The sequence below is a fragment of the Macaca nemestrina genome, chromosome 7 (assembly GCF_043159975.1).
Source record: "Macaca nemestrina isolate mMacNem1 chromosome 7, mMacNem.hap1, whole genome shotgun sequence".
Taxonomy (NCBI): Eukaryota; Metazoa; Chordata; class Mammalia; order Primates; family Cercopithecidae; genus Macaca; species Macaca nemestrina.
In genome coordinates this window covers 129,864,042-129,891,478 of record NC_092131.1, presented here as the reverse complement: position 1 = coordinate 129,891,478, position 27,437 = coordinate 129,864,042, and the positions used below count along the sequence as shown (strand labels likewise).

General features: G+C 36.2%; 1 protein-coding gene across 11 annotated transcripts in view; it reads right to left on the bottom strand.

Moving 5' to 3' along the window:
* LOC105487515 (myosin IXA) overlaps window positions 1–27,437 on the bottom strand; it is a 299,768-nt gene that overhangs the window by 81,426 nt on the left and 190,905 nt on the right. For all 11 annotated transcript variants that reach the window (XM_071101117.1, XM_071101116.1, XM_071101115.1 and 8 more), the window contains 7 exons: window positions 18,377–18,499; window positions 8,443–8,523; window positions 7,449–7,559; window positions 6,468–6,590; window positions 4,731–4,880; window positions 3,202–3,521; window positions 994–2,565 (listed from right to left, as the gene is read on the bottom strand). In XM_071101117.1, coding sequence (XP_070957218.1) covers window positions 994–2,565; window positions 3,202–3,521; window positions 4,731–4,880; window positions 6,468–6,590; window positions 7,449–7,559; window positions 8,443–8,523; window positions 18,377–18,499 — 2,480 coding nt within the window. The remainder of the gene's footprint in view (window positions 1–993; window positions 2,566–3,201; window positions 3,522–4,730; window positions 4,881–6,467; window positions 6,591–7,448; window positions 7,560–8,442; window positions 8,524–18,376; window positions 18,500–27,437) is intronic.

The following is a 27,437-nucleotide window of genomic DNA, read 5'->3' as shown; positions in this document are numbered from 1 at the left end:
ATGACTACCACTAGTTTAAAAAAGTATAAAGAAATTCTACTCAGGGCTGGGCATGGTGGCTCACACCTGTAATCCCAGCAATTTGGGGGGCAGAGGCGGGTGGATAACCTGAGGTCAGGAGTTTGAAATCAGCCTGACAATATGGTGAAACCCTGTCTCTACTAAAAATACAAAAATTAGCCAGGCATGGTGGCGTGCACCTGTAGTCCCAGCTACTCAGGAAGCTGAGACAGAAGAACTGCTTGAACCCAGGAGGCAGAGGTTGCAGTTAGCTGAGATCACACCATTGCACTCCAGCCTGGGTGACAGAGTGAGACTCCATCTATTAAAAAAAGAAAAAAGAAAAAAGAAATTCTATTTATATGAGGTATAAAAAGTAAACTCTTAGAAACAGAAAGTAGAATGATGGTTGGCAGGGGCTAGACGGAAAAGCAGAGTTGTTCAGTGGGTACAGAGTTTTATTTTACAAGAAGAAAAAGTTCTAGAGATCTTCTGCAAAACAAACAGTTAACACTACTGTAAAATGGTTAAGATGGGAAACTTTATGTTATGTGTTTATCACACACAAAGAAGTAAAATGAACGTAATGATGATCATAAATAGGCCGACAGCTGTAACAAAACAAATTAACTTCTTTAAAGCCTGAAATGAACAACCTTGGACTACTAAACCTCACAGCTGTAAAGCAACCAGTATTCGGTGAATGCCTACTATGTTTACAGGCACTGTACTGCCCTTCACAAATGCTTCTCACTTAATGGGGAGGAACCCAGTATTTACTCTGCTATTCATGATTAGTCAAGGATTCCTAGGGTATAACTACAACCAACTTCAGGTGATGGTAGAGTCAACAATTAGGGAATATTTTTACAAAGAGAAAATGGCCAAGTTGAGCAGCCACTTTACACAAACAGTTGGAGCAGAACAAGGCACCTTAATAAAAATACTCCAAGAAGTTTCCCATTTATACATAAACATAAACATTTCACTTACAGGGGAATATTCATATTGTCCTTTGGAGTGAAGAAAATGGGCCTAGTATTTCCCTCTCTGGAAAGGTCATCAGAATTGTGGCTATAAGACTGAGTTGGCCTAAAGTGTTCTCTTTTTGAAATGCGATTATTAGAGAGTTTACAGGCTACATTCAGCTGGGCACCCATTCTGTCTGTCTTGGATAATTCTTTAACAGTACTAGATTGGCATGGACTTCCTTTTCTTTCAAAGAACACGGTGACAGGTCTATCCTTTGGGGGTAAGCGAGCAGAGGAGCTGTCTTTCTGGGCAAGAGCTGCATCTTTTACTGATAGGGACCCCAGTACGTTAAGTTCTCCCTTATTTGAGGTATTTAAGCTGAGGAGAGAGGATGGCCTCTCTACTCTCTGCTTTGACTGATAGGAAGATGGTGCCACCAAACACTCTCCAATTCTTGGCTTTTCAATTGTCTTGAACGCTTTGCGCTCCTTCTCTAAAATATCTGTTTGTTGGCGAATCTGTTCCATCATCTCTTTTTCATTCTGTTGCTGCAACTGCTTTTGCCTTTCTTCCTTCTCAGTGTTTAGCTTTTCTAACTTCTTAAGCATAGGATTAAAAGACTCTGTATTCAAAGGAGGAACAATTTGATCTTCTCCTGAGCAGTGATACCTTCTAGTTTCCCTGTTGATATCCAAAGTAAGAGCTTCCCCTGGTGTGTCTTCATTTTCCAATAGTTTGTTTCTTTGGATACTTGTGTCTAGTTGGGAATTTGTTTTCTGTGGGTCTTGTTGGGGGATATAAAAAAAAGTAGGCAGACTATTTGAAATGAAGGAGTCTTTCAGCTGTGGTTTACAGGTAATAGACTCAGAACTGCAGACCACCTTTTCCTTCATAGTTCCATCCTTCAAATGCTCTGCATAGCTAGTCTCATTTGAGGCACTGAGGGCATTGTCCCGTGAATCAAATTTTGGACTGCTGGATATCTTAGGTGATGGAAACAGCAAGTCTCCTTCATCTGAAATTACAGATTCTAGTTTGCTCTTTTGGCTTTCCTCAGAGCTCAGAAGTTCCAAGCTTCCTTGAGAGCTCTCACTATCAGGTGTACCCCGTGGAGACTGAAGGCCTTCAGGCACCAATTCTGTAGACCATCTGCGATCCTCTGAAGGAGAAACACCACCAAGAGAACGAACTTTCAGCAATTCTAAGCTAAATATAGCTTGCTCTAGTTCTCTCATTCTCCTACTTTCTCTTTTAGCCCGGCCTACTTTTTTCTGATGGAGATCCTCCAAGGATCTGGGTCTCTCTCTTACAAGCACATCTTCCTGCAAGTCCACACCACTCCGGCTTTGGGCTCTCTCCTGCTGCTTGTTTGGTGACTCCTTCAAGCAGTCCACCGAACTTTCATGGCTAATTCGATTACTCTCTGTTACAGATTTACATTCCTCTATGGCTTTTATTCTGTTGTCAAAAGAACAATCCTCCCATTCTGAAGGGTCTGAACCCTGAATTTCCAGAGATCCATATCCTTTAATATTCACCAATCCAAGTTCTGGTTTTGTTTCTCTTAGCCTTTGTTCTTTTAAAGCTTTAAATCTATATAAAAACAGACAAAATGGGTTACAGAAATATCTTAGTTACCACTGAGGAGAACATACTTCCTGAGAATTTAAGAAAAAATGCAGTTATAAAATCTTTTTACAATACCTAAGTACTTCTTAAATTAACTTGAATGCACATTTTACAATTTTCCTATTTCCATGAGTCAGATGATATTTCATTAAGTGTATAACTTCTACCTGGGCATTTCAGTCAAAATGTAAACTAATTCAGAAATAAAGCTCTCACTTTAATATTAGCTTTATTTTAAAGTAAACCTCAAACTAAAGTGAAATTTTAATTTAAGTGTGAAATTACAGTTTCTGAAAGTAAAAACAGTTGAATATTGCCAATTTTGTAAGATTTGGCCTAATGTAAAAGTTAATTCTTAGCAGTTATGATCACAGACCATGTAGATTTTCGATCCAATTTAATTCAATAAAACCTTATTTAACTTCCATTATAGACAATACAATGTGGGTTAAAATCAGTAAAAGTATCACAGTATAGTGGAAAAGAAATTGTATACAACCAATTCTAATACAAATTAGACAAGTGTTAACGCAGAGGTATAAACAAAGCACTTGGGATGAAAGAAAAAAAGCAAGTATTATAGTATAGTGTAGAGATTACCTTTGTCTTGCTCTGAATCCTCTACATGTTGATTGCAAAAGGATAATTTTTTTCCTTTGTTCTTGGTACCTTTTACTTTCCCTGTAGGCTTTCCATCTTGCTTGTATGCAAATAGCAGCCATGTGCCTGCGCCTATAGTGATCTCTCCATTTCTGCTGGATAACGATGGCTGCAGCCCGTAGCTCCAAGTACCGCTGCCTCTCTAAGTGAGCACGCCAGGAAGCTTGGAGAAGAGCAGCTGCACTAGCCATAACAAAAGCATCCTTCTGCACAGCTGCATCTCTGACTTGCTTCCGATTTAGGTAATTCCTCCAGAATCTCTGTGGGGAAGACAAAATAACAGAAACTGGTTGTCATATCTTACATTGCATTTTCACAAGAAAAAAAGAGAATAAATTTCTTATGTCATAATTACAGGTTAAGTGCCTATGCAGCTAAATTCTTGGTGATTAAAAATTAGTTTTCTGGCCAGGCGCGGTGGCTCACGTCTGTAATCCCAGCACTTCTGGAGGCCAAGGCAGGCGGATCATGAGGTCAGGAGATCGAAACCATCCTGGCTAACAGTGAAACTAAAATACATCTCTACTAAAAATACCATCTCTACTAAAAATACAAAAAAAAAAAAATTAGCTGGGCGTGGTGGTGGGCGCCTGTAGTCCCAGCTACTGAAGAGGCTGAGGCAGGAGAATGGCATGAACCTGGGAGGTGGAGCTTGCAGTGAGCCGAGTTCACGCCACTCTACTCCAGCCTGCGCGACAGGGAGAGTCTCTCTCTCAAAAAAATAAAAAATAAAAAAATTAGTTTTCTACAAAAGCAGAAAGTGCAACTGAAAAAGATAAATAGAAAAAAGTTTTCTCTTCCAGATATGTTTGGCTAAAACAGCTATTTTAAATACTATAACCTTGATGGAGTTAATTACAGAACTTAATTTAAAGTTTTTGGATGATTCATGTCCTTCAAATTATTAATAATTTTAACATATTATATTCTTTTGTTACAATTTGCCCAAATAACACTAATGGGTTTAAGGTAATCCTGACACACATTCCAAAGATGAAGATACTAAAGATTTTCTTGCACAAATGGAAAAGATATTATGGAAATGATATAAATCAATGAGGGTATTAATAAAACAAATAAATGTAAAAAAAAGGTACCTATCATCCAAAATGAGTGTCTAAAACCAACAGTATATATAAACTCTCAAACATCACTCCAAAAACTGTTAAATAAAAACAACTATGTCAACAAATATTAGGTAACTCCTTAGCCCCTACTCAGACCTCACAAGACATTATAACTAAAAATTCAATTTAATTTAAATTCAATGGAATCAATATTTATTAATAGTCTATTATATGCCAGATAATCTGTTGGGTGTTATGAGCACTTCAAAAGTGGGTATGACATATTCTCATTTCTAAAGTTTACATTATTATTGAAAATGTTTTACAGTAAAAAGGTTCTGGTTACTAAACAAAGGCCAAATAAATTAGTCAATCTCATGCAAAGAATCCTTTGCTTCTCACCTGGATAATAATAGATGCTTGTCTCAGATGGAGGAAATGCTGCCTACACAGCAAGACCCTGAACCATCGCTGCAACAATATGATTCTGCGGAGCACCTCTTGGTGAAGCAGATCTTGTAAGTGCTGTCGTTCCTGCTCCTTTAGAAAGACCTACCAAAAGGAAGATGAGGAATGCAGCAAAAGAAGAAATGAGAAATTTATTTCATGAATCATCCTTTCCGTGATAAGCTTTTAGAGAAGAACAAACACAGTGGCAGGCATGTAAATGAAGTACTGATAAATACTATCCAAAGTAGTCATTCTCAAATTGAAATGGAGACAGTAGAATAAGGAAGGTGAGCTGGGTGTGGTACTACATGCCTATACTCCTAGCTACTCAGAAGGCTGAAACAGGAATGTTGCTTAAGCCCAGGAGTTCAAGTTCTATGGCAAAATAGAGAGATCCGGTCTCAAAAAAAAAAAAAAAAAAAAAAAGACAGAAAAAAAGGAAGGTAAGCAAGGGAGGAAGGGAGAGAGAAATGACAAGGTCAGCAAGAGTATCAAAATTCCAGCACCAGAGATTATGCTACATTACTCCATTGGGGAAACCACTGCTATAAGTAAATGTATTACTGGTAATAAATCATATTTTTCAAAGGTGTTACGGTGGGGAAAAAAGTTGAAAACCACAGATCTTGAAGCTTGAATCATATCATGAATAAACCAATGATAACAGTCTTTTTGAAATCCAGAGTGCATTAAGCTTCTCACTGTCCAAAGTTATTAATAAGTTTATTTTATTTACTCCTTCATTCCACTAATGTTTAGGGCTTGGGAGGCTGCAAAGGTGAAGGAGACATATCCCTTTAGAAACAGGAATTATACCTCTCATTTGAGAGCAGGTAGATATTATATACCCAAAGAGGAAGATGGTAAACTAAAAAGGGCCAGAGACAAAAGATCCCACCTGAGTAACACAAACAGTTGAAAATAATAATAAAGGCATGCACAGGAGACAATGGGACAATTAATCTCCATAAAAAAAGATACTAAGTAATGTGAAGCCACAATATGAAGGTTCTCAAAAAAGAGAAAGATGTTTGTATTTAATGAGGAGGTTATGAGGGGGTTATTATCAAGCAGGAGGCAGACATAAAGAACTAAGTGTATTAAGATAACAATTTTAAAATTATGAGTAGAATAAATTAAATGGAATGACAAATACACTAGAATCAGATAAGTAAGCTGTTCACTGTATAAGCAATGTAGATGAGAAGAGATAAGGAATAAAAATAAAATGGAAGCAGTAGTAATGGAGAAACAGAAAGTGATGTGAGAATCTCTTTGTAAAAGGAAAAAAAATCCCTAAAACTTTGTGAAAGGATTAAAGCGAATGGTATGCTAAAGACAATTATGGTTTCTAGACTGAGAAACTGGAAAAGGGATGACAGAGAAAGAAAGTATTTGATAAATTTAAGACCAGATGAATCTTAAATTCATCTTGGGCAAGCTGACTTGGAGATTACAGTAGAACATCTATGGAGAGATGATTTTTAGGCAGTTAAAATTAGAACTACAGCACTGGCCAGAGCTCTGTGATTAATATTGACTATATAATTAAATAAAAACCTGGGTCTAACCAATTGTCTTTTGATATCTGATTCACTATCTTTTTAATAAACAATCTCATAGGCAAAAATTATTATTTTTTAAATAAATGCACTCAATTTTGACAAGAGCTATACAGATTATATTTACCATGGTTTTTCCAACTTGATAATTATCTGGATTAAGATTTATTTTCCTGAAGAAATCCTGAATGTTAAATTTGGATGGAATAATATTTCGGGGAAGAAGTACATGGAAGTGGCTCACAAAATCCTGAAAAATAATAAAAAAAATTGTAAAATCAGAAAGTAGTGTATATAAACAAGACCTTAAACTAATTATCATTTTATTAATCTTTTCCTCTTTCTTTTAAACAGGGTGAAACCAAGAAGTGCATGTTAATTTAAGATATAATAAAAGGTTAATTCGAAAAACATAGGAGGCGGAGAAAGATATTGGGTTCTACATATCATATCATCAAAAGGGAATGAGAGGAAAAAAAAAAAGGGCAGAGGCTAATTATCCCTTTTGAGGAAGCTTTATAAAAGACCAAAGAAAAAGTTATTTAACAAGCACCTAAAATTTCTATCAGGGAAAAAAAAAGCAAACGTGGCAGGATAACTGAGAATGAGGCTTTCCGTCCCAGTAACAGCAAAGACTTGCTCAGTTGCTGAACAGCTTCAATACAATTTCCATACCCACAGCAGTAATTGCTGATAAGAGTAGCTGTGAGCCTTCTTGGCAGCTTACTATGAAAGAAAATCCTGCTGAGAAAACTTTAGGAAAAACCAAATGGAATCTTTTCACTAGATAGTTCTCATTGAAATATTTCAGTTACTGGAGAGGTCAGTGCAAAGAATTGTTATATCAGGAGTAAACTTAGTATTAGCAAACATTCTGATCAAATAAGAATAACCAACTACTGGATTCTATTACAATAATCTTAATGAGATTGCTGCCATTCAGTCAAAGTAAATACTGTCTATCCCTTTTCAATTCCGTATACAAAACGTGAAATGGAAAGGAAGAATTAAGAGAAATAAGTAAGCCCTAAAGAAATAATAAGCAAGATATGTGGGAATCATTTACTTGATGTGTCTAAATATGTAAATATCACTATAAAAACAGAACCTGGAAAGAATATTTGGAGCTGTATCCTGATTGGCGAATTCGAACTGTTTCCAGCATTCCAGTGTATCGAAGCTGTCTAAGTACCAAGGCATCATTGAACCTTAAGGGCAGCTAAAGCAAATGGAAAAAAGATTAACCCAGAACAGTAGATCTCCAAATTATCTGTTTATAAGCATGGCTAACTGTTAAGTATCTAGAGATTGATTGGAGGTTGTCTGGTTAAGATATATAACAACTAAGCTGATAGGTAAGGCAAGCTCACCTCTCAGCTGGTAGCTTCAGAGAAGTTCTGACTGCCCAACCCTAGGGAAAAGAGAGAAACCAAGCTTCCAGGCTTCTCTGGTTGTGAAGAGAGAGGACCGTAAAAGCTCAAAAAGAATGTAATCACCCCCAGAGGCCACATAGTCCAATCACTACAAAATCTGTAACAAGATAACCTACAACTGGGTGTGGTGGCTCACACCTGTAATCCCAGCACTTTGGGAGGCCAAGGTCACTTGAGGTCAGGAGTTCAAGACCAGCCTGGCCAACGTGGCAAATCCCTGTCTCTACTAAAAATACAAAAATTAGCTGGGTGTGGTGGTGCACACCGGTAGTCCCAGTTACCTGGGAGGCTGAGACAGGAGAATTGCTTGAAACCCGAGGTGGAGATTGCAGTGAGGTGAGATCATGCCATTGCACTCCAGCCTGGGCGATAGAATGAGACTCTGTCTCAAAACAAAAAAAAAAAGAAAAAAGAAAAAAGAAAACTCTTTTCTGACAGGACTTCAAGATGTATTTGCTTCTCAAATTCTGGGTGATGCTAAATCAAATCCATATAAACACCTTACAAGCAGGTAAATATGGAAAAATCCATTGAAAGTATTTATAAAACACTATTTTCCTTATAAATATTATAGTTAGTGCTTCCCCTCCACTTATTCTGCTTAAAAGTATTTAAAGCTCAGTTTGAAGTAAGCTGAGATATGTGCTCTCATTTATAGGACATTTTTACCTTTTCAGCATTAGAGCGGATGCATTTTACAAAATATGGTTCTGCTTGACCAAGTGTTTCCATTAGCTTGCTTAATGATGTCTGCAACAGAAAGCAATATAATTATCATACTCTCCCATTCCAAACTATTAACAAGTAACATATAAATGTAATCAATATGCTGGCAAAACATTCAAAAAGGAGAGGCACACATAGCAAGAGGTTTGTTTTTGAAAAGCACATTGTGTATATTCTTATACTGGTTAAATTATGGATAATTAAGGATAAGGATGGTAGTTTAGTATTAAAGCAGATAGCCTGGAAATAGTAAATATCGCAGATGTATTTCAGAATAATCAAATGTAGAACTTTTTTTCACTTTTCTTCACATTTCATGAAACAATTTTATTCAAACTCATGTATCCTACAACTTTTAAAATGATTCAGGAGGGTATCCAGTAAGGTAGTACTCCCTTGCTTTTTGTCTACAGAGTATGTAATGATACCCCTTTTTTTATTCCTGATAATGGTAATTTGTACGTTCTCTCTTTCTTCCTGATTAGTGGCTAGAAGTTTATCAACTTTTTGATTTGCTCAGCCCAGGCTTGGTGGCTCACGCCTATAATCCCAGCACTTTGGAAGGCCGAGGCGGGCGGACCACCTGAGGTCAGGAGTTTGAGACCAGCCTGGCCAACATGGTAAAACCCCGTCTCTACTAAAAAATACACAAAAATTAGCCAGGCATGGTGGTGCCTGGCTGAGGCACGAGAATTACTTAAACCTGGGGGGTGTGGGTAAGTAAGGGCAGTAAGCCAAGATGGTGCCACTGCACTCCAGCCTAGGCAACAAAGTAAGACTCAAAAAAAAAAAAATTTTTTTTTTGATCTGCTTAAAGAACCAGCTTTTGGTGTCAGTGTTTTGTTTTTTTTTTTTTTTTGTCTATTTTTCTGTTTTTCATTTCATTGAATTCTGCTGTTATCTTTATTATTTACTTCTCTCTGCTTGCACTGGGTTTCATATATTCTTTTTATAGTCTATAAGGTAGAAATTTAGATTATTGAATTGAGACACTTCTCCTTTTTCAATAAAAGTATTTAGTGCTATAAATTAACCTTGGAGCACTGCTTTAGCTGCATTGCACAAATTTTGATATTTCATTTTATTTAAAATATTTAAAAATTTTCCTTCCTCTAAAAAATGTATTATTTAGAAGTCTGTTTTATATATTCTAAATATTTGGGGATTGATATTTTTCTTTGATTTCTGGTTTAATTCTATTACAAATACAACATTTTGTATGATTTTAACTCAAATTTATTAAGGTTTTATGGCCTAGTTTATGATCTACCTTGGCAAGTATTTCATGGGCACTTAAAATGAATGTATATTCTGCAATTCTTGGCTAGGCTGTTCTATAAATTTCAGTTAGGTCAAGTAGGTTTATCATTCTATTCAAGTCTTCCATGTCCTTCCTAATTGTCTACTTACCCTATCAATTACCAAGAGGTATGCTGAAGTTTCTAAGCATAATTGCAGATCTGTCCATTTTTCTTTTAATTCTATCAGTTTTTGGTTCAGATATTTGGGAGCTCCGTTATTAGATGAATACACATGTAAGACTTTGTAAATTGCACCTTTTATCATTATGAAATATCTCCCTTTATCCTTGGTAGTTTTCTCTGTTCTGAAGTCTACTTTGTCTGACTCTACTATAGTCACTATAGCTTTCTTTTGGTTTTTGTTTGCATGGTTTATTTTTTTCATTTTTTAACCCTTTAGTATCATTGTATTTAAACAGGTTTCTTGTAGATAACATACAGTTAGGTCTTATTTTATCCAATCAGATAATATCCATTTCTTAATTGGACTGTTTAGAGCATTTACATTGTTAATAATTAGTATGGTTGGATTTAGGGCTACCAGTTTTATTACTGGCCTTCTGTTTGTCCTCTCTCATTTGTTCCTCCCTTCCTCCTCTTACTCCCTGCCTGTTTAAAATAGACTTTTGGAGCAGTTTTAGGTTCACAGCAAAAATAAGCAGAACATACAGAGAATTCCCACATGCCCCTTTACCCTCACATGCACAATTTCCCCTATAATTAACATCTTGCATTACTGTGTTATATGTGATGAACCAATACTGACCATGATTATTAACTATAGTCCATAATATGCATTAGGGTTCACTCTTTATGTTGCACATTCTATGGGTTTAAACAAATATATAGACATTTATTCACCATTGCATTATCATATAGATTAATCTGACTAAAGTCCTCTATGCTCTGCCTACTCATCCTCCCCCAACTAGATCCTGGCAACTACTGATCTTTTTTACTGTCTCCATAGTTTTGCTTTTTCCAGAATGTCATATATTTGGAATCTTATGGTATGTAACCTTTCCATATTGGCTTCCTCTACTCAGTAATATGCATTTAAGGTTCCTCTAAGCCTTTTCATGGCTTGAAAGCTCATTTCTTTTTAGTGTTGAATAATACTCCATTGTCTGAATGTACCATAGTTTGTTAATCCATTCACCTACTGCAGGACGTCTTGACTGTTTCCAAGTTTTACCAATTATGAATAAGGCTGCTATGAATATCCGTGTACAGGTTATTGTGTGGACATAAGTTTTCAGTTCATTTAGGTAAATACCAAGAAGTTGTTACTGCTGGATCATATGGTAAAAATACAGTTTTATAAGAAACTGTCAAACTGTTTTCCAAAGTGGCTGCACCATTTGGCATTCCCACCAGCAATGAATGAGTGTTCCTGTTGCTCCACATTCTCACCAGCATTTGGTGTTCTCATTGCTTTGGACTTTTGCCATTCCAATAGCTGTGCTGTGGTATCTCATTTTTGTTTTAATTTGCAATTCCCTAGTAACATATAATGTGGAACATCTTTTCATATGCTTATTTGCCATCTGTGTACTTTCTTTGGTGAGGTGCCCCTCCCCTCTGTTCAATATACTCAATATTCCATATTAATTTATCTACTTTTCAGCTATCTTTGTACTGCATTTTAGTAGCTGCTCTAGGGATTACAATATACAAACCTAACTTGTCACAGTCTACTTAGGAGTCGACATTTCACAAGTTCAAGTAAAACAAAGAAGTCTTAGAACTATATATAGACCTCTGGTACTGTTGTGAAATTTATTACATCAACATACAAATTTTTAAACTTTTCAGTGTTCATTATTCTTGCAAATGCTATTGTAGTATAATACACATAGGGCTTGGCACCGTGTCACATGCCTGTAGCATCTACTTGTGAAGCTGAGGAGGGAGGATAGCTTAAGCCCAGAAGTCGGAGTACAGCCTGGGCAACATTTTATGAGACGCTGTCTCAAAATAATGACAATAATAATACACATAAAATATTAAAATCATAAGTGTAGATTATGACTTTTTACAAAAGGAAGATGTTCTTGTAACTAGAGCCCAAATTAAACGTGTGTGTGTGTGTGTGTGTGTGTGTGTGTGTGTGTGTGTGTATATGCATAAAATCAGAATCTCAGAAGCCCTTTGGGCCCCATCCCATTTAATTTAGCAAGGTCACTGTACATAAGCTATGTACTCATATTTCCACACCCCAACCAAGGGTAATTATTATTCTTACTTTTAAGATGATAAGTTAGTTTAACCTACTATTAAAGTTCATATGAATGGAAAAATAAACCATGTACTATTTTGTATTTGTTGCATACAATTATATTCTGTAAATTTTCAGGGCTGTATATTAGTGATCCATTATTTGGCATTACTACCATTAAACTATCCATTAAGAGATGAGTATTTTGTTGTTTCCAGTTTATTATGAAAAATTTTGCTATGAACATACTTGTCTTTTAATTTTTTTTTTTTTTTTTTTTTTGAGATGGAGTCTCGCTCAGTCGCCCAGGCTGGAGTGCAGGGGCGTGATCTTGGCTCACTGCAAGCTCCGCCTCCCGGGTTCACGCCATTCTCCTGCCTCAGCCTCCTGAGTAGCTGGGACTACAGGCGCCTGCCGCCACGCCCGGCTAATTTTTTGCATTTTTAGTAGAGACGGGGTTTCACCGTGTAAGCCAGGATGGTCTCGATCTCCTGACCTCGTGATCCGCCCGCCTCGGCCTCCCAAAGTGCTGGGATTACAGGTGTGAGCCACCGCGCCCGGCCATTAACTGTTTTCCAATATGCTTGTATCAATCTACATTTTAACAGTACCATATAGGAGTTCTGAACGCTCCCCAATCTTGCCAACATGTTGTATAATCAGTTTATTTCAGCCATGTTGGCGAGTATATAACAGCATTGCTTTGTGGTATTAATTGGCATTTCCCTCATGAATCATAATATTGAACAGGTTTTACATAGGTGTATTGGCCTTCTGGATATCATGTTTTATAAATTGCCTATTTGAGACTTTTGTCCATTTGTCTATTAGGTTTTCTTCCTTTTAATAGTTCTTTCATATACTACATATATGAGTCCTTTTTTAGTCTTGCTCTTTTTCTTCTTTTAATGGTGACTTTTTTGGTTTAAACAGTTTTATTGAAATAAAATCTACATACTATTAAAATATATACATTGTAGTTCACAAATCAATGAGTTTTAGTAAATTTACACAGTTATGCCACTATCACTACAGTCCAGTTTCAGAACTCCTCTATCACCCCCAAAAAACTCCTTTCTGCCCATCTGCAGTCAATAACCACTTGAGTCACAGCCCCAGGGAACTACCAATCTGCTTCCTGCTGCTATAAACTATCTTTTAAAAAAATATAATCTTTTTTAGATGGCTTTTCCTCTTATTATAAAAGTAATATGTAGCTATTCTAGAAAACTTAATATACACATATATGTCCAGAGAATATCAGCTTGGGTTTAATTTGACTAATGACTAAATTCTTAGAGCTATAAATTAAAAGCTGGTTAATTTCTTCAAACCAATCAGCCTTTTCCAAGGGAATTCACACTTTTACAAAAAAACAAGCTTAATGTATCCTACATCTTCCTTATACCCACAGTTAGAAAGACTCCTAGGAAGAGAAAAATTTAGTTTCCCCTACTTGAAGCAAAGAGTATGTTGACTGTTGATACAATGGCAGATATATTTCCTAGCAACCTGTGGATCCCTAGGCAGCTGAGTATGGAGAGGAGCAGCAGCTTTATCAGTAAGTTTTAGTAGCTATAACAAGCAACAACGTGTATGACCAATTATATTAGGAGAAAGCCACACAACTTCTTTTAAAAAACTACTAAGTAGAGACATAGTGCTATGAAGTGACCAGACTTTGACATACAGGTCCATGTATAAACACTGCACAGTTCTTTGCTTTATGATCAAGTTACAGCATCCCAGTCATAACTTAAGGCTTTACCTACTTTGAAAGTTTGGTGGTCAAAGGGACTGACTCATTAAAATCTAACATTAGCCTGCAGAAGACAAACTCTCAAGAGTGAATGTTTTAGAGTATAGTGAAGGTGGTAATTTACCAAAAGGCTGAAATAATACAGAAAATATACATTACAGTCTACCATATTGTTACTTATTTCTATTTATCAGTCTGAATTTTCTTTTTCCTTTTTTTATCGAGTATATTTTATGGTTCCATTTTAGTTCTGCTACTACCTTACTAACTGTTAACTCTTTTTTAAAGGATTTTTCTAGGATTTGCACCTTTATCACAGTCTACCTTCAAATAACACGATACCATGTTCTGTATAGTGTAAAAGCTTAACAACAGTATATTTCCACTTAGTACCACTTTACGTGTTTTGGGATACTTTTATTATACGTTTTATTTCTACCCCACAATATACTATTATTTTTGTTTTCTATAGCCAATTATTTTTAAAAGAGAAAAGGATTTTTTTTTTTCCTTCTTTGAGACAGAGTCTTGCTCTGTCGCCTAGACTGGAGTGCAGTGGTGCAATCTCAGCTCACTGCAACCTCCACCTCCCGAGTTCAAGTGATTTTCATGTCCCAGTCTCCTGAGTAGCTGGGCTTACAGGCACACACCACCAAGCCCAGCTAATTTTTGTATTTTTAGTACAGACGGGGTTTCGCCATGTTGGCCAGGCTGGTCTTGAACTCCTGACCTTGGGTGATCCGCCCACCTCAGCCTCCCAAAGTGCTGGGATTACAGGTTTGAGCCACCACGTCTGTCCAAGAAAATGTGTTTTTAAAATATTAGCCTACATTTCTATCATTCTGGCACTATTCATGTTTTGTGTAAACTCAAATTTCCATGTGGTTTTCCCATCATTTTTCTTTCATATTTAACATTTCTGATATTATAGATCTGCTGGTAATAAATTATCTCAGCTTTTTTGGTCTGAAAATGTCTCTACTTAACCTTTCACCACGCATAGAATTGTAGGGTGACTTTTCTTCTCTTTTTGGTCTTTTAAAGATATCACTTTCTTGTCTCATGGCTTTGATAGTTTCTGATGATCTTCACTTTGTTACACAAAATGTCTCTTTTCTCCCTCTGGCTAAGTTTAAGATGCTCTCTTTTTAACTGGTTTTAGCAATTTGATATAATGTGCCTTGGTGTGTTTTTGTTTGCTCTGATTGTGGTTTACTGAGATTCTTTGATCTCTGCAGTTTTTTTTTTTTTTCCCCCATCAAATCAGAAAATATTTTGGTCATTATTTCTTCAAATATGTTTTTCTGTGCCCTCCTCCCTTTCCTCTCCTGAGATTCCAATTACACCTATGTTAGACTGCATCATATTGCTTCATAAGTTATTGCTATTTTCGTTTTTTTACATCTTTGTTGCTTTCTCTGGGCTTTAATAAACTATGACTTCAAATTTACTACTTCTGAACTAACAGATGTTAATCCAATTTAGTTTCTTTTTTATTGTCAAATATTACATATTTAATCTCTAAAAGTTTTATTTTAGTCTTTTTCATATCTTCATTTTTTTCTTTTTCATAATACAAATGGCCCTTATTGGTTCCAACAGGCAGTGAAAGAAAGGAGAGGACAGAACAACTCTATCTCCTGAGGAAGCATCCAGAGACTCTGTCATCACCTTCCAAAATAAAGAATCTATTTTGTTCTCATCATATTCATATTTTTTGTTATATCTTTGGGCATATTTAAAAGATACATTATAGCTAATTTGACATTCTTACTTACTATTTACATCGTCTTCATCATTTTAAAGTCTGTCTCTAAATACTGACTTTTCCCCCCCCCTTGTTATGGGTTATTTTTTTCCTGACTCTTTCTCTGCCTTGTAATTTCTCATTGGATGTTAGACACTGTGTTTTACATTGTTGGATTTTGTTGTATTCCTTTAAAGAGTGACAAACATTCTTCTTAACATGTAGTTAAGTTACTTAGGATCAGTCTGATTCTTTTAAAACTTGATTTTTAGTTTTGTGAGAGCAGGGCCAGAGCAGTCTTTACATTAGGACTATGTTGGTCCCATTGCTAAAACAATGTCTTTCTGAGGATTCTACCTAATGCCTCATGTAATAAAAGGTCGTTTCACTCTGGCTGATGAGAACAGAACTACTCCTCTAATCCTGTATAAATACCAGAAATTGTTAGGTCTACAGGATTCAGGTGATTAGAATAATCATTCTTTCCCCAATCTCATGGAATTTTAACCCATATATGCAGAGATCGGTAGTCAGTTACAGAGACTCAAGGAGACCCCTCAGCAGTCTAGCTCTTTCTCTTCATACAATGTCCTTCTCCTCTTTACTCTGCCTCACAAATTCTAGTTGCCTCTACCTTTCTATCTCCATCTCTTCAGTTAGCAAGACCACTGGCATTTGTTTGGGTTTCTTCTTCCTGAGCTGTAGCAAATTATCTTTAGGTGTTAATCTGGGGCTTTCCTCATTTATTTCCCCTATTCTCACAGATTGGAACCCCGTAATGCTTACTGTCTAATATCTGAAAATATCTGACTCATAATATCTTTTGTCCAATTTCTGGTTGTTTATAGCAGAAGGGCAATTTCTGTATCAGTTAATCCTTTGTGAGTTCTATGATATCATTTTCATGAAAATAAGCATTCAAGGAAGGGCACAGAGTCAAAGACGGCTGGGTGCCATCCATTTTGATCACCTGCAATTTCCTCATCTGCTACTTGGTTTCCTCATCTTTATAATAAATATAATAGTAATTATCCTAGAACAATTGGAGAAAAACTTAGACAACACCTATTAGAAAATGCGTATGTGTAAATTTTTGGCAAAGGGCCTGGAAAACATACTATACATTGGTCATTATCTATGGATGGTAGACGACTTTCACTTGTTTTTGCTCATCTATATTTTCCAAATAATAAAAAATTAACTCATTACTTTTTTAATAACTTAATGGTCTATTAGAAATATTAAAGAGGACTCTTTTTCTAAAAATTAAATATAATTCATGAATATAAATTAAGAATATGTAAATTTGGAAGGATTTTAAAAGACACAATAGGATTGTGATTATAACTAAGTTTTTATTGTACTAGCTATATGGTATTCTTCAAATTAAAGAATGATTTCGGTATACATGGCATCTGTAAAAGATCCAAGGTAACAAAACAAAGGACACTTAACAGCTTAATAATTCTACCTTTCATAATCGTGAGATTAATGTTCCCTTTTCAGACATTGAGCTCACCAAATTACCTTTTGATCAGAATTTGGCTTCCCATGTGGATTTGCTAATCAGGGAGAAATATGCTAATAAACTAACCATTGTATTAAGTCTGCTTATGACTCATATTTATGTTGTATATTAATAAACATATCACTCAACATGATTTTTTTTCTATAACCCATTAATCTTTGCATTTCTAATCTACAAAGTCTGGATTGTGAGGACAGCAGCAAGGTAAAGACAGACGTCCCTAAGCACTATCTTCTCATTCTTCCCAACCAAATGCCATTAACCCATATGATTATTAAGAAGGATTTTTAAAATTCATGGCAGTGATTTCATTATACTCAATTCCCTTTCCTTTAAGCTTATTTGCACATATGAGTTATACGGCTCCTTGATTTTGCTTTTTTTCTTTTCTTTTTTTTTTTTTTTTAAAGAGAAAGCATGTGACCAAACAGCCTTCACAGATTCAAATTTTCCTTTAGGCCTATGGTGAGAATTACCTAAAATAAAATGACATTTCTAGCCCACAATTTGAAGAACTGTGCCTATAAATCACACAATGATACATTAGTAGATAATTTATGTTCAAACATCCTAGCTGTAAAAGAAGCATTTTAAAAAGTGTTAACATATACAGATACATCTATCACAAATAAGGAAATTTTTATTCAACAGTGAGCATTGCTTCTGTGATATAAACATGAAATAGAGTAAAATTATGCAAAGCATTGTTATCTACCAGATATTTTGCTTATTTTCATAAATATCTACCAAATGAAAAGATCTTAGGAGATAGATGATTTGAGAAGAATGCAAGAGGCAATTTAAAAAGGAATCTGAAAACAATTATTCTGGAAGAAATTTGGTTAACTATGATCATATTGATTCCTAAAAGCCCCCCAAAAAAGAACTGGATTTCTATGTAGACAAAAGTAAAATAAATACACAGAAAAAAGCCCTTCAGCCTCATTTAGTTAACTATCAATGGTAGCAGCATGAGGTTTAAGCAGGGAAAAAAAAACATACATCATTAGGCTAACAGTGACATTATCTAAGCAGCAGGGTTTAAAGGCAGATTTGTTTATAACATCAATTTTCTGCTTTCTCCTCACAATGAAAATAACAAATATTGAGATAGCCATTATCCAGACATATGTGGATGAAAAACAAAGGCATCTGACTTTTTTTTTTCATCTTTGGTTCTTCTTTCCAAAATGATCAGTAATATATGGCTTTTTAGTCACATAAATTAAAATCCTATTCGAGTAACCTGCAGATCACTTTAACCTTTCAACGACAATCTGAAAGATACAGATTCTTATTTGTTTTAAGCAATACAGGAAATAACCTGAAACTGGGCACTGATGCTGGGAGGTTTTTTCTTCTTGTGTAAATGAAGAAGAGACTTGGTAATGCGATCTTGTAGTGTCAGTCTTGTCAGGTGCTTTAAAGAATTTACTTCTAGCAAGTGCTGAAAGAAGAGAAAAAATAAATTGCTCACATATATTAATCTAACAATAAGCCAAAATTCTCAGCCAGTTTTCATCAGTTCCTATCTATATGATCATTTCCCATCTTAAATGACTGTGATGAGTATGAAAGACTGATATCCAACATTCATTCTATTCTCTAAAAAGAAAAGTACACTTCACAAACTCTCTTGCATAGAGTTCTGGATATCGTTTAAGTTTACCAGTAAAAGGCCCACATGTGAAACTGGGAAGGTGTAACTGAGCAAGAGGCTCTGGCTACTAGTTCTGCTTCTGCTAGCAAAAATGCACATACTTTATGTACCTTTTTTCTGTAGTTCCAGCCTCCAGACACTAGTTTTGTGAATGCTCAGAGGCAGAGTGCAGAACATTTGTGTTGTCATCACAACTATACTAAATGCAGCTTAGCTCTGGAGCAAATAGTTGTAGTTGTTTCTGCCAGATGGCTAAATTACACCACAGGCAGTATATACCTGCAAGTAGCAGCTGCACTGACAGCTTCCTGATTTCCTAGCTTTCTAATTACATCTAGCGACATTCCTGCAAATGTTATTTTAACCTGTGACTTCTAATGATTTTGTAAGTGTCTACTTAATTCCCTTTCTACTTAAATATATCTACTGTAATTATTGTTATCTCAAACTGAATCCTGACTCACAGAGACAACAACTAAATACCAGGGCGACAGTCGGTGTGCCAGGGACATACACAAAAACAAAGCATAGGCTGGGCACGGTGGCTCATGCCTGCAAACCCAGCACTTTGGGAGACTGAGGTGGGCAGATCATGAGGTCAGGAGTTCGAGACCAGCCTAACATAGTGAAACCCCATCTCTACTAAAAATAGAAAAATTAGGCAGGCATGGTGGCGTGTGTCCCAGTTACTCGGGAGGCTGAGGTAGGAGAACTGCTTGAACCCGGGAGGCAGAGGTGGCAGCGAACCAAGATCACACTACTGCACACCAGCCAGAGCGACAATGAGAGACTCCGTCAAAAAAACAAAAAAACAAAACAAAACAAAAAAACAAAGCATAGTCCCTATTAAGCCTCATCATGATGTACTATACTATAAATTAGGAAAATAGGAGTTAGACATGAAGCAACTAAAGTATACAAAGTAAAGATAGTTAAACCACACAATATTTATCGTAGTGAGTTTGTAAATGGAAAGAATGTATCTATACAGATGTAAACTATATGTTATTTAAAAAGTAGTATCAAGTCAATGTATGAGAAACACAAGATTGTGTTAAAAACATGACAAATTTTCAAGTCTAAAGGTATTTATTTCGACAATACAAACATTAAAAAAACAAAACCATGCAAACTGAAAGAAGTACAACACACATGTAAACAACCTGAATTAAGGAAATGTTATTTCCTACAAATGAAAAGGTTTATTATCTGTATGTAAAAAAAGCTTGTAAAAATTCTTAAATAGATATCACAATAAAAAAAAAAGGGCAGATGATCTGATGAGGCAATTCTCAAAGTACAAATGGCAAGTAACAAAATCACAATCCATTCAATCTCACCTGTATTGAAGGAAAATGTCATTTCTTTTAAAAAAGGTTTTCTGCATCAGTTTGGCAAATACAAGAAAGACTGACAAGAGTCAGTATTCATGAGGTGGTGGGGAAACATACACTATATATCCACTGTTCTTAGGAATGTAAATTATTATAACTTTCCTGATGAGAAATTTCAAATCTAGATATTTATTCTAAGGAGTTATCAAAAAAGATCTGTTTTTTATAATAATATACTTCAAAAATAGTGAAAAATTATAGAGATACACAATTATATAGAATTATTTATATAAAGTATGCTTCATTTACACAACTGAATACTCAGCAGCTCATAAAGTTACTGTAAATCTATATTTCCTGACATGGGAAAATATTTGCAAACACTATTGATCAAAAAAAAAAAAAAGCCATGTAAAACAACATACATGTAAAAAGGGTATTTGTGCTAAATATTAGACAGTTTTGTTTTACTTTTATTAGCACTTTTGAATTATCACAACTTCACTGTATGTATACTCATGAAAAATAATTTTTCATACTAGTCAAGAATCAATTAGAAGAATTCATAGGTTACCCTTATGTAAAAACAAATTAGCATTGAAGCCTAAAATAATTCCCCCACTTCCACTTTTAAGATATTATTGAGAAAAAGACCTTGGAAATAAAGTTTGAGTTTAAATTGTTTTTCACTATGAAAAAAACACCAGAGGGACTATGTAAAATAAAATAACTACTAAAAAATCTTTGCTGTCAGGTACATTGTAAAAGTTTGTAAAACCAAACATGACATTCATTTCTGCCTCAGAGTCATTCCAATTTTTTTCATTTGCTTGGAATACTCTATTGCCAGGCCTTCACAAGACTTGGTTCTACCTGGCACTGAATTTGTACTTTAAATGTAACTTTCTCAGAAAGTTCTTGCTTAAATACTGAAAAAAATAGCCCACTTCTATGTCAATTACATGTCACTTAATTTTCAACACTGCATATAATATCATCTAAATTATTTTTTCATTTATTTGTTAATTTGTATATTGTCTTCTTCTTCTCTAAAAAATAACCTCCTGGAGTGCCAGGCACTGTGGTTCAGGCCTGTAATCCCAGCACAGTCAAGGCAGGCAGATCACCTGAGCTCAGGAGTTGCAGACCAGCCTGGGCAACATGGCAAGGTCTCTTCCCTACTTAAAGTACAAAAATTAGCCAGGTGGTGGCGAGTGCCTGCGGTCCTAGCTATTCGGGAGGTGGAGATATGGGAGGATTGCTTGAGCTCAGGGCCAGAGGCTGCAGTGAACCGGGATTGCGCCACTGCACTCCAGCCTGGGTGACAGAGCGAGACACTGTCTCAAAAAATAAAAAATAAATAAAAGATAACCTCCCAGAGAATTCTGACTGCACCGTTCATCCCTGTACCCTCAATTTCTAAAACAGTGTCTGGTTCAGAGTAGGATTCAATAAATATTAGTTTGAATAAATTAAATACCTAGTAACTGGCCAGGTGTGGTGGCTCACGCCTGTAATCCCAGGCGTGAGGAGGCCGAGGACAGTGGATCACCTGAGGTCAGGAGTTTGGGACCAGCCTGGCCAACATGGCGAAACATCATCTCTACTAAAAATACAAAAATTAGCCAGGCATGGTGACAGGCGCCTGTAATCCCAGCTACTTGGGAGGCTGAGACAGGAGAATCGCTTGAACCTGGGAGGCAGAGGTTGAAGGGAGCTGAGATCGCACTACTGCACTCCAGCCAGGGCGACAGAATGAAAATCCATCTCAAAAAAAAAAAAAAAAAGCTAGCAACTAACGAACTTTGAGCAATGCTTTCCCTATCAAGTGGAGATAAGACTTCTTCCTATATACCTAACAATAACCTGGTCAATCAACAAATGTTCAGAGTCATTACTAAAGGTCAGGCTCTGTTGTAAGTGCTAGGGATACATTGCATTCAAGTTCAGGCTATTGGGACATTAAAAAATAATTCGATCGCGCATAAGGTTTATGAAAAAAGATAAAATATGACCATAAATCTAGAGGTAAAGGGATACAGAGTTATTTCCTTTCTTAGGGCTTCAGTTCCTTGTCTACTTCTTTCCTTTCTTAATTCCATCATTATGGTTGAGTTTATTAAGCTTAGTTAACCAGTTTATTATTTTTTTCAACAATTATCTACACTTGCTGTGCAAGGTGCTGTAGACAACAAGATTAATAAGATATTGCTTGATTATAGTCTAAATGCTTGAGTCTCCCAAAATTCATATATTGAAACCTAATCCTGGTGTGATAGTACTAGGAGGCAAAGGAGAGGGGCCCTTGGGAAGTAGCTGGGTAGTGGTATTAGTACCTTGATAGAAGAGGCCCAAAAGAGCTGCCATGTTAAAACACATAGAAGGTATCATTCCACGAGGAATGGACCATCACTAGACATCAACTCTGAAAACTTGATTTTGAACTTCCCTGCCTCTTGCGCTGTAATATATTTCTTTCGTTTATAAATTAACCAATCTAAAACATTTTATCATAGCAGCCCAAACAAACTAAGGTATTTCTCATGTTATTAAAAAGGACTAAAATGGGTAATAAAATTAACTTCAAGGCTGGGCACAGTGGCTCGCACCTGTAATCCCAGCACTTTGGAAGGCCGAGGCAAGCAGATCACTTGAGGCCAGGAGTTGGAGACCAGTGAGGTCAATATGGCAAAACTCTGTTTCTAGTTAAAAAAAAAAAAAAAAAAAAAATAGCCGGGCATGGTGGTGCATGCCTGTAATCCCAGCTACTTGGGCGGCTGGGGCACAAGAACTGCTTGAACCCAAGAGGCAGAGGTGGCAGTCAGTCAAGATCGTGCCACTCCAGCCTAGGTGACAGAGTGAGACTTTGTCTCAAACAAGTAATAAATTCAAGATTGGAGCCTAAGTGACTATAAAAATGTACTAGGGGAGCGACACAGTAAAATTACTTTGAGCATGAATTTTGAGACAAGGAAGATATCAAAGTACAAATGTACAACTGGGCTATGCAGCTGTCACTAAAAGAATGTAATTAAAAAAATAGGTGATGTTAGAAAAGTAGATCTAATACAAGTGACAGTTTCAAGTTATGAGGGAATAAATTCTAACAAGAAAAATGGGAAAGTACTACCAAAACAGAGCTATCATCTTGTGGAAGGATGAACTTGAGCTCATGAAAACAGCTTCTGCATTTCAAGTGGATGCTTGTCTGATTCAAACTAGGCTACCTTGTTATCCAAAAGTGAACAGCTGTGTGTCATCTCAGAGACAAAGTTGTACAAACTAAGTGCTGACTGTGGCTCCTGTCAACAGGCTTGATGGAAAGGCTCCCTGTAATAACAAGGATCTCAGATTGCTTTCACTTATCCTGCAAAACCCAACCTAGATGTCATCCCTTCCACCCACTACTTCCACCCATCCACACTCCATCCCTACCTAACTCATCCCTACTTCTTAAATAGAGAACTTAGTCTGGGATGAAATTAGTGAGTTGAGGATATTTGGTCTCCTACCACATACTCAAAAAATTCCTCAGGATAGGGATATATCTTATCTAGCATAGACTGTGTAAACAGAAGATATTTTAAATAAAAAGTTAAAATGAATTAAAAGTAGTAAGAAGTTTAAAACATTTATATTCAGTAAGTAAAAAGGTCAAAAAGTTAGTATGAGTCTAAATTCCTTTCCCTCAATGATCTTTTTTCCAATAGCTTTACTGAAACAAAATAAGCTGCACGTATTTAATGTATACAAATTATGACATATTTATATAGCTATGGAGCCATCACCACAATCAAGATAATGAACATATCTATAGCCCCTAATGCTTTCTTTGTTCCTTCTCCCACTTTGCAACTCCTCTCTTTTCCCTAAACACTGCATGCTGCTTCCTGGAAATCTTTTTGTTTTTTGAGAGTGGAGTCTCACTCTGTCGCCCAGGCTGTAGTGCAGTGGCGCAAACTTGGTCACTGCAACCTCTGTTTCCCGGGTTCAAGCAACTCAGCCTCCTGAGTAGTTGGGACTACAGGCACTCGCCACCATGCCCAGGTAATTTTCTGTATTTTTAGTAGAGACGGGGTTTCACCGTGTTGCCCAGGCTGGTCTTGAACTCCTGAGCTCAGGCAAATCCGCCCACCTTGGCCTCCCAAAGTGCTGGGATTACGGACGTCAACCACCGCACCTGGCATCTGGCAATCTTTAATCTACTTTAGGTCACTGTATATTTTTGGTTTTTCATCTTTTTTAAAATGACAAATAATAATTTTATATATTTATGGGGCACAATGTGATACTATGATACATGCATACATTGAGTAGTGATTAAATCAGGCTAAATAAAATATCTCACATACTTATTTCTTTGTGGTGAGATCACCTGAAATTTACTTGTACAGCAACTTTGAAATATATAATACATTATTATGAACCATATTCAACCTGCAACGCAAAAGATCACTAGAACCTGTCTACCTGAAACATTATCCTTTGACCAGTGTTGTTGCTTTCCCATCCCACTTCTACACCCCAAAGCTTTGGGAACCATAACTCTACTATATACTGCTATGAGTTTGTCTTTTTGTTCTTGTTATGGTTAAAAGAAACTTTTTATTTAAAAACAATATGACATTTTAATTCTAATTAGCATTCATTAAGTAGCCAGTTTTTAATTCCTGGGGAACAAATATGTATAAATATCAAGCACTATATAATTGATAATTACTAATGTACTTAACATTAGATAATTAAGTTAGTGTCTTCCTCCTTTCCAATTTGTATGCCCTTTATTTCTTTCTCTTGCTTACTTGCTCTGGCTAGGACTTCCAGTATTATGTTGAATAGAGAAAGTGGTGAAAGTGGGAATCCTTGTCTTATTCTGGATCACAGAAGAAAAGCTTTCCATTTTTCCTTGTTTACTATGTTCTCTGTGAGTCTGTTGTGTGGTCTTTACTGTGTTGAGGTACATTCGTTCTGTCTATATCATGAGAGTTTTTATCATGAATGAGTGTTGAATTGTCAGATGCTTTATCTGTTTCTATTGAAATAACTGTATAATTTTTCCCTTAATTCTGTTAATGTAATGTATCACATTAATTGATTTGCATACGTTAAACCATTCTTGCATCCCTGGGATGAATCCCATTTAGTCATGATAAATTATCTTTTTAATGTGCTTTTGAATTTGGTTTCTTAATTCCATGAGGATTTATGCATCCATGTTCAATGAGAGACATTGTCCTATAATTTCCCTTTTTGTTGTGTTCTTGTCTGGTTTTCTTATCAAGTGCTTGAAAATAAGTTGGGAAGAATTCTCTCCTCTCCATTTTTCTGAAATAATTTTAAAAGGACTGAGATTCACTCTTCTTCAAATGTTTGGTAGAACTGAGCAGTGAAGCTGTCAGGTACTAGACTTTTCTTTGATGGGAAACTTTATTACTGATTTGAACTCATAGTCGTTACCAGTTTCGTCAGATTTTCTACTTCTTCATGATTCAATTTTGGTAGATTGTATGTGACTAGGAATTTACCCATTTCTTCTAGGTTTTCCAAATAGTTGCCTTATAGTTGTTAGTAACAGGCTCTTATGATCCCTTATATTTCTGTAATATCAGTCATAATGTCACCTTTTCACATCTCTCAATTTGAATCTTCCCCTTTTAAAATTTTGTCTAGCTAGAAATTTGTCAATTTTTATCGTTTCAAAACACTAACTCTTAATTAATGTTTTATATTTTTTAAGTCTCTATTTCACTTATTTCTGCTATGAGCTTTATCATTTATTTTCTTCTATTAACTTAAGGTTTATTTTGTTCTCATTTTTCCTAGTTCCTTGAGGAATAATGTTATTAGTGGTTTACTGGAGATCTTTCTCATTTACTGACGTAGACAATTATTGCTATAAACTTCCCCATTAGAACTGCTTTTGTTGTAGACCACAGGTTTTGGTACATTGCATTTGCATTCTCATTTGTTTAAATTTTTCAAAATTTCCTTTTTAGTATCTCCTTTGACTCATTTGTAGTTCAGAAGCATGTTGTTCAAAAACTATTTGTATACAGTTTCTAAAAAACCTTCTATTACTGATTTCTAGTTTAATCCCTTATGGTCACAAAAGATACTCCCCAATTTGAAATTTCTTTTATTATTTTTATTATTATTGTTATTATTTTGAGACAGAGTCTCACTCTGTCACCCAGGCTGGATCCCAGTGGTGTGATCACGGCTCACTGCAAGCTCCGCCTCCCGGGTCATGCCATTCTCCTGCCTCAGCCTCCTGAGTAGCTGGGAATACAGGCGCCTGCCACCACGTCTGGCTAATTTTTTTGTATTTTTAGTAGAGACGGGGTTTCACCGTGTTAGCCAGGATGGTCTCGATCTCCTGACCTCGTGATCTGCCCGCCTCGGCCTCCCAAAGTGCTGGGATTACAGGTGTGAGCCACTGCGCCCGGCTCCCAATTTGAAAGTTTTTAACTTACTGAGACTTGTTTTGTGGCCCAACACATGATATATCTTGAAGACAGTTTCATGTGCTAATGAAAAAAACGTTGGCCAGGCATGGTGACTCATGCCTGTAATCCCAGCACTTTGGGAGGCCAAGGTGGGTGGATCACCTGAGGTCAGGAATTCGTGACCAGCCTGACCAACATGGTGAAACCCCGTTTCTACTAAATACAAAAAATTAGCCAGGCGTAGTGACACATGCCTGTAATCCCAGCTACTTGGGAGGCTGAGGCAGGAGAATCGCTTGAACTTGGGAGGTGGAGATTGCAGGGAGCCAAGATCATGTCACTGCACTCCAGTCTGGGTGACAAGAGCGAAACTCAGTCTCCGAAAAAAATGTGTATTCTACAACTGCTGGGCAGAATGTTTTATAAATGTCTGTTAGGTTCATTTATCTAGAGTGCAGTTTAACTATCATTCTTCACTGATTTTCTGTCTGGCTGTTCTATCCATTGCTGAAAGTGGAGTGTTGATGTCCCCTATAATTACAGTATTGCTATCTCTCTCTCCCTTTAGGGTTAATAATATTTCCTCCTCATATTTGTGGGTGCTTGGGTGTTGGTTGCATATGTATTTACAATTGTTATAGCCTCTTGTTGAATTGACCCCTTTATCATTATATAATGGCCTGCTTGTCTCATTTTACAGTTTTTGATTTGAAGTCTATTTTATCTGACATAACTACAGCTACTCACGCTCTCTTTTGGTTTCTTTTGTGTATAATATCATTTCCCATTCCTTCACTTTCATTCTATGAGTCTTTACAGGTAAAGTGATTTTTTTGAATGCATCATATAGTTGGGTCTTGTTTATTTATTCATTCCACTAGTCTGTATCTTTTAATTGGAGAATTTAATGCATTTATATTCAAGGTCATTATTGATAGGTGAGGA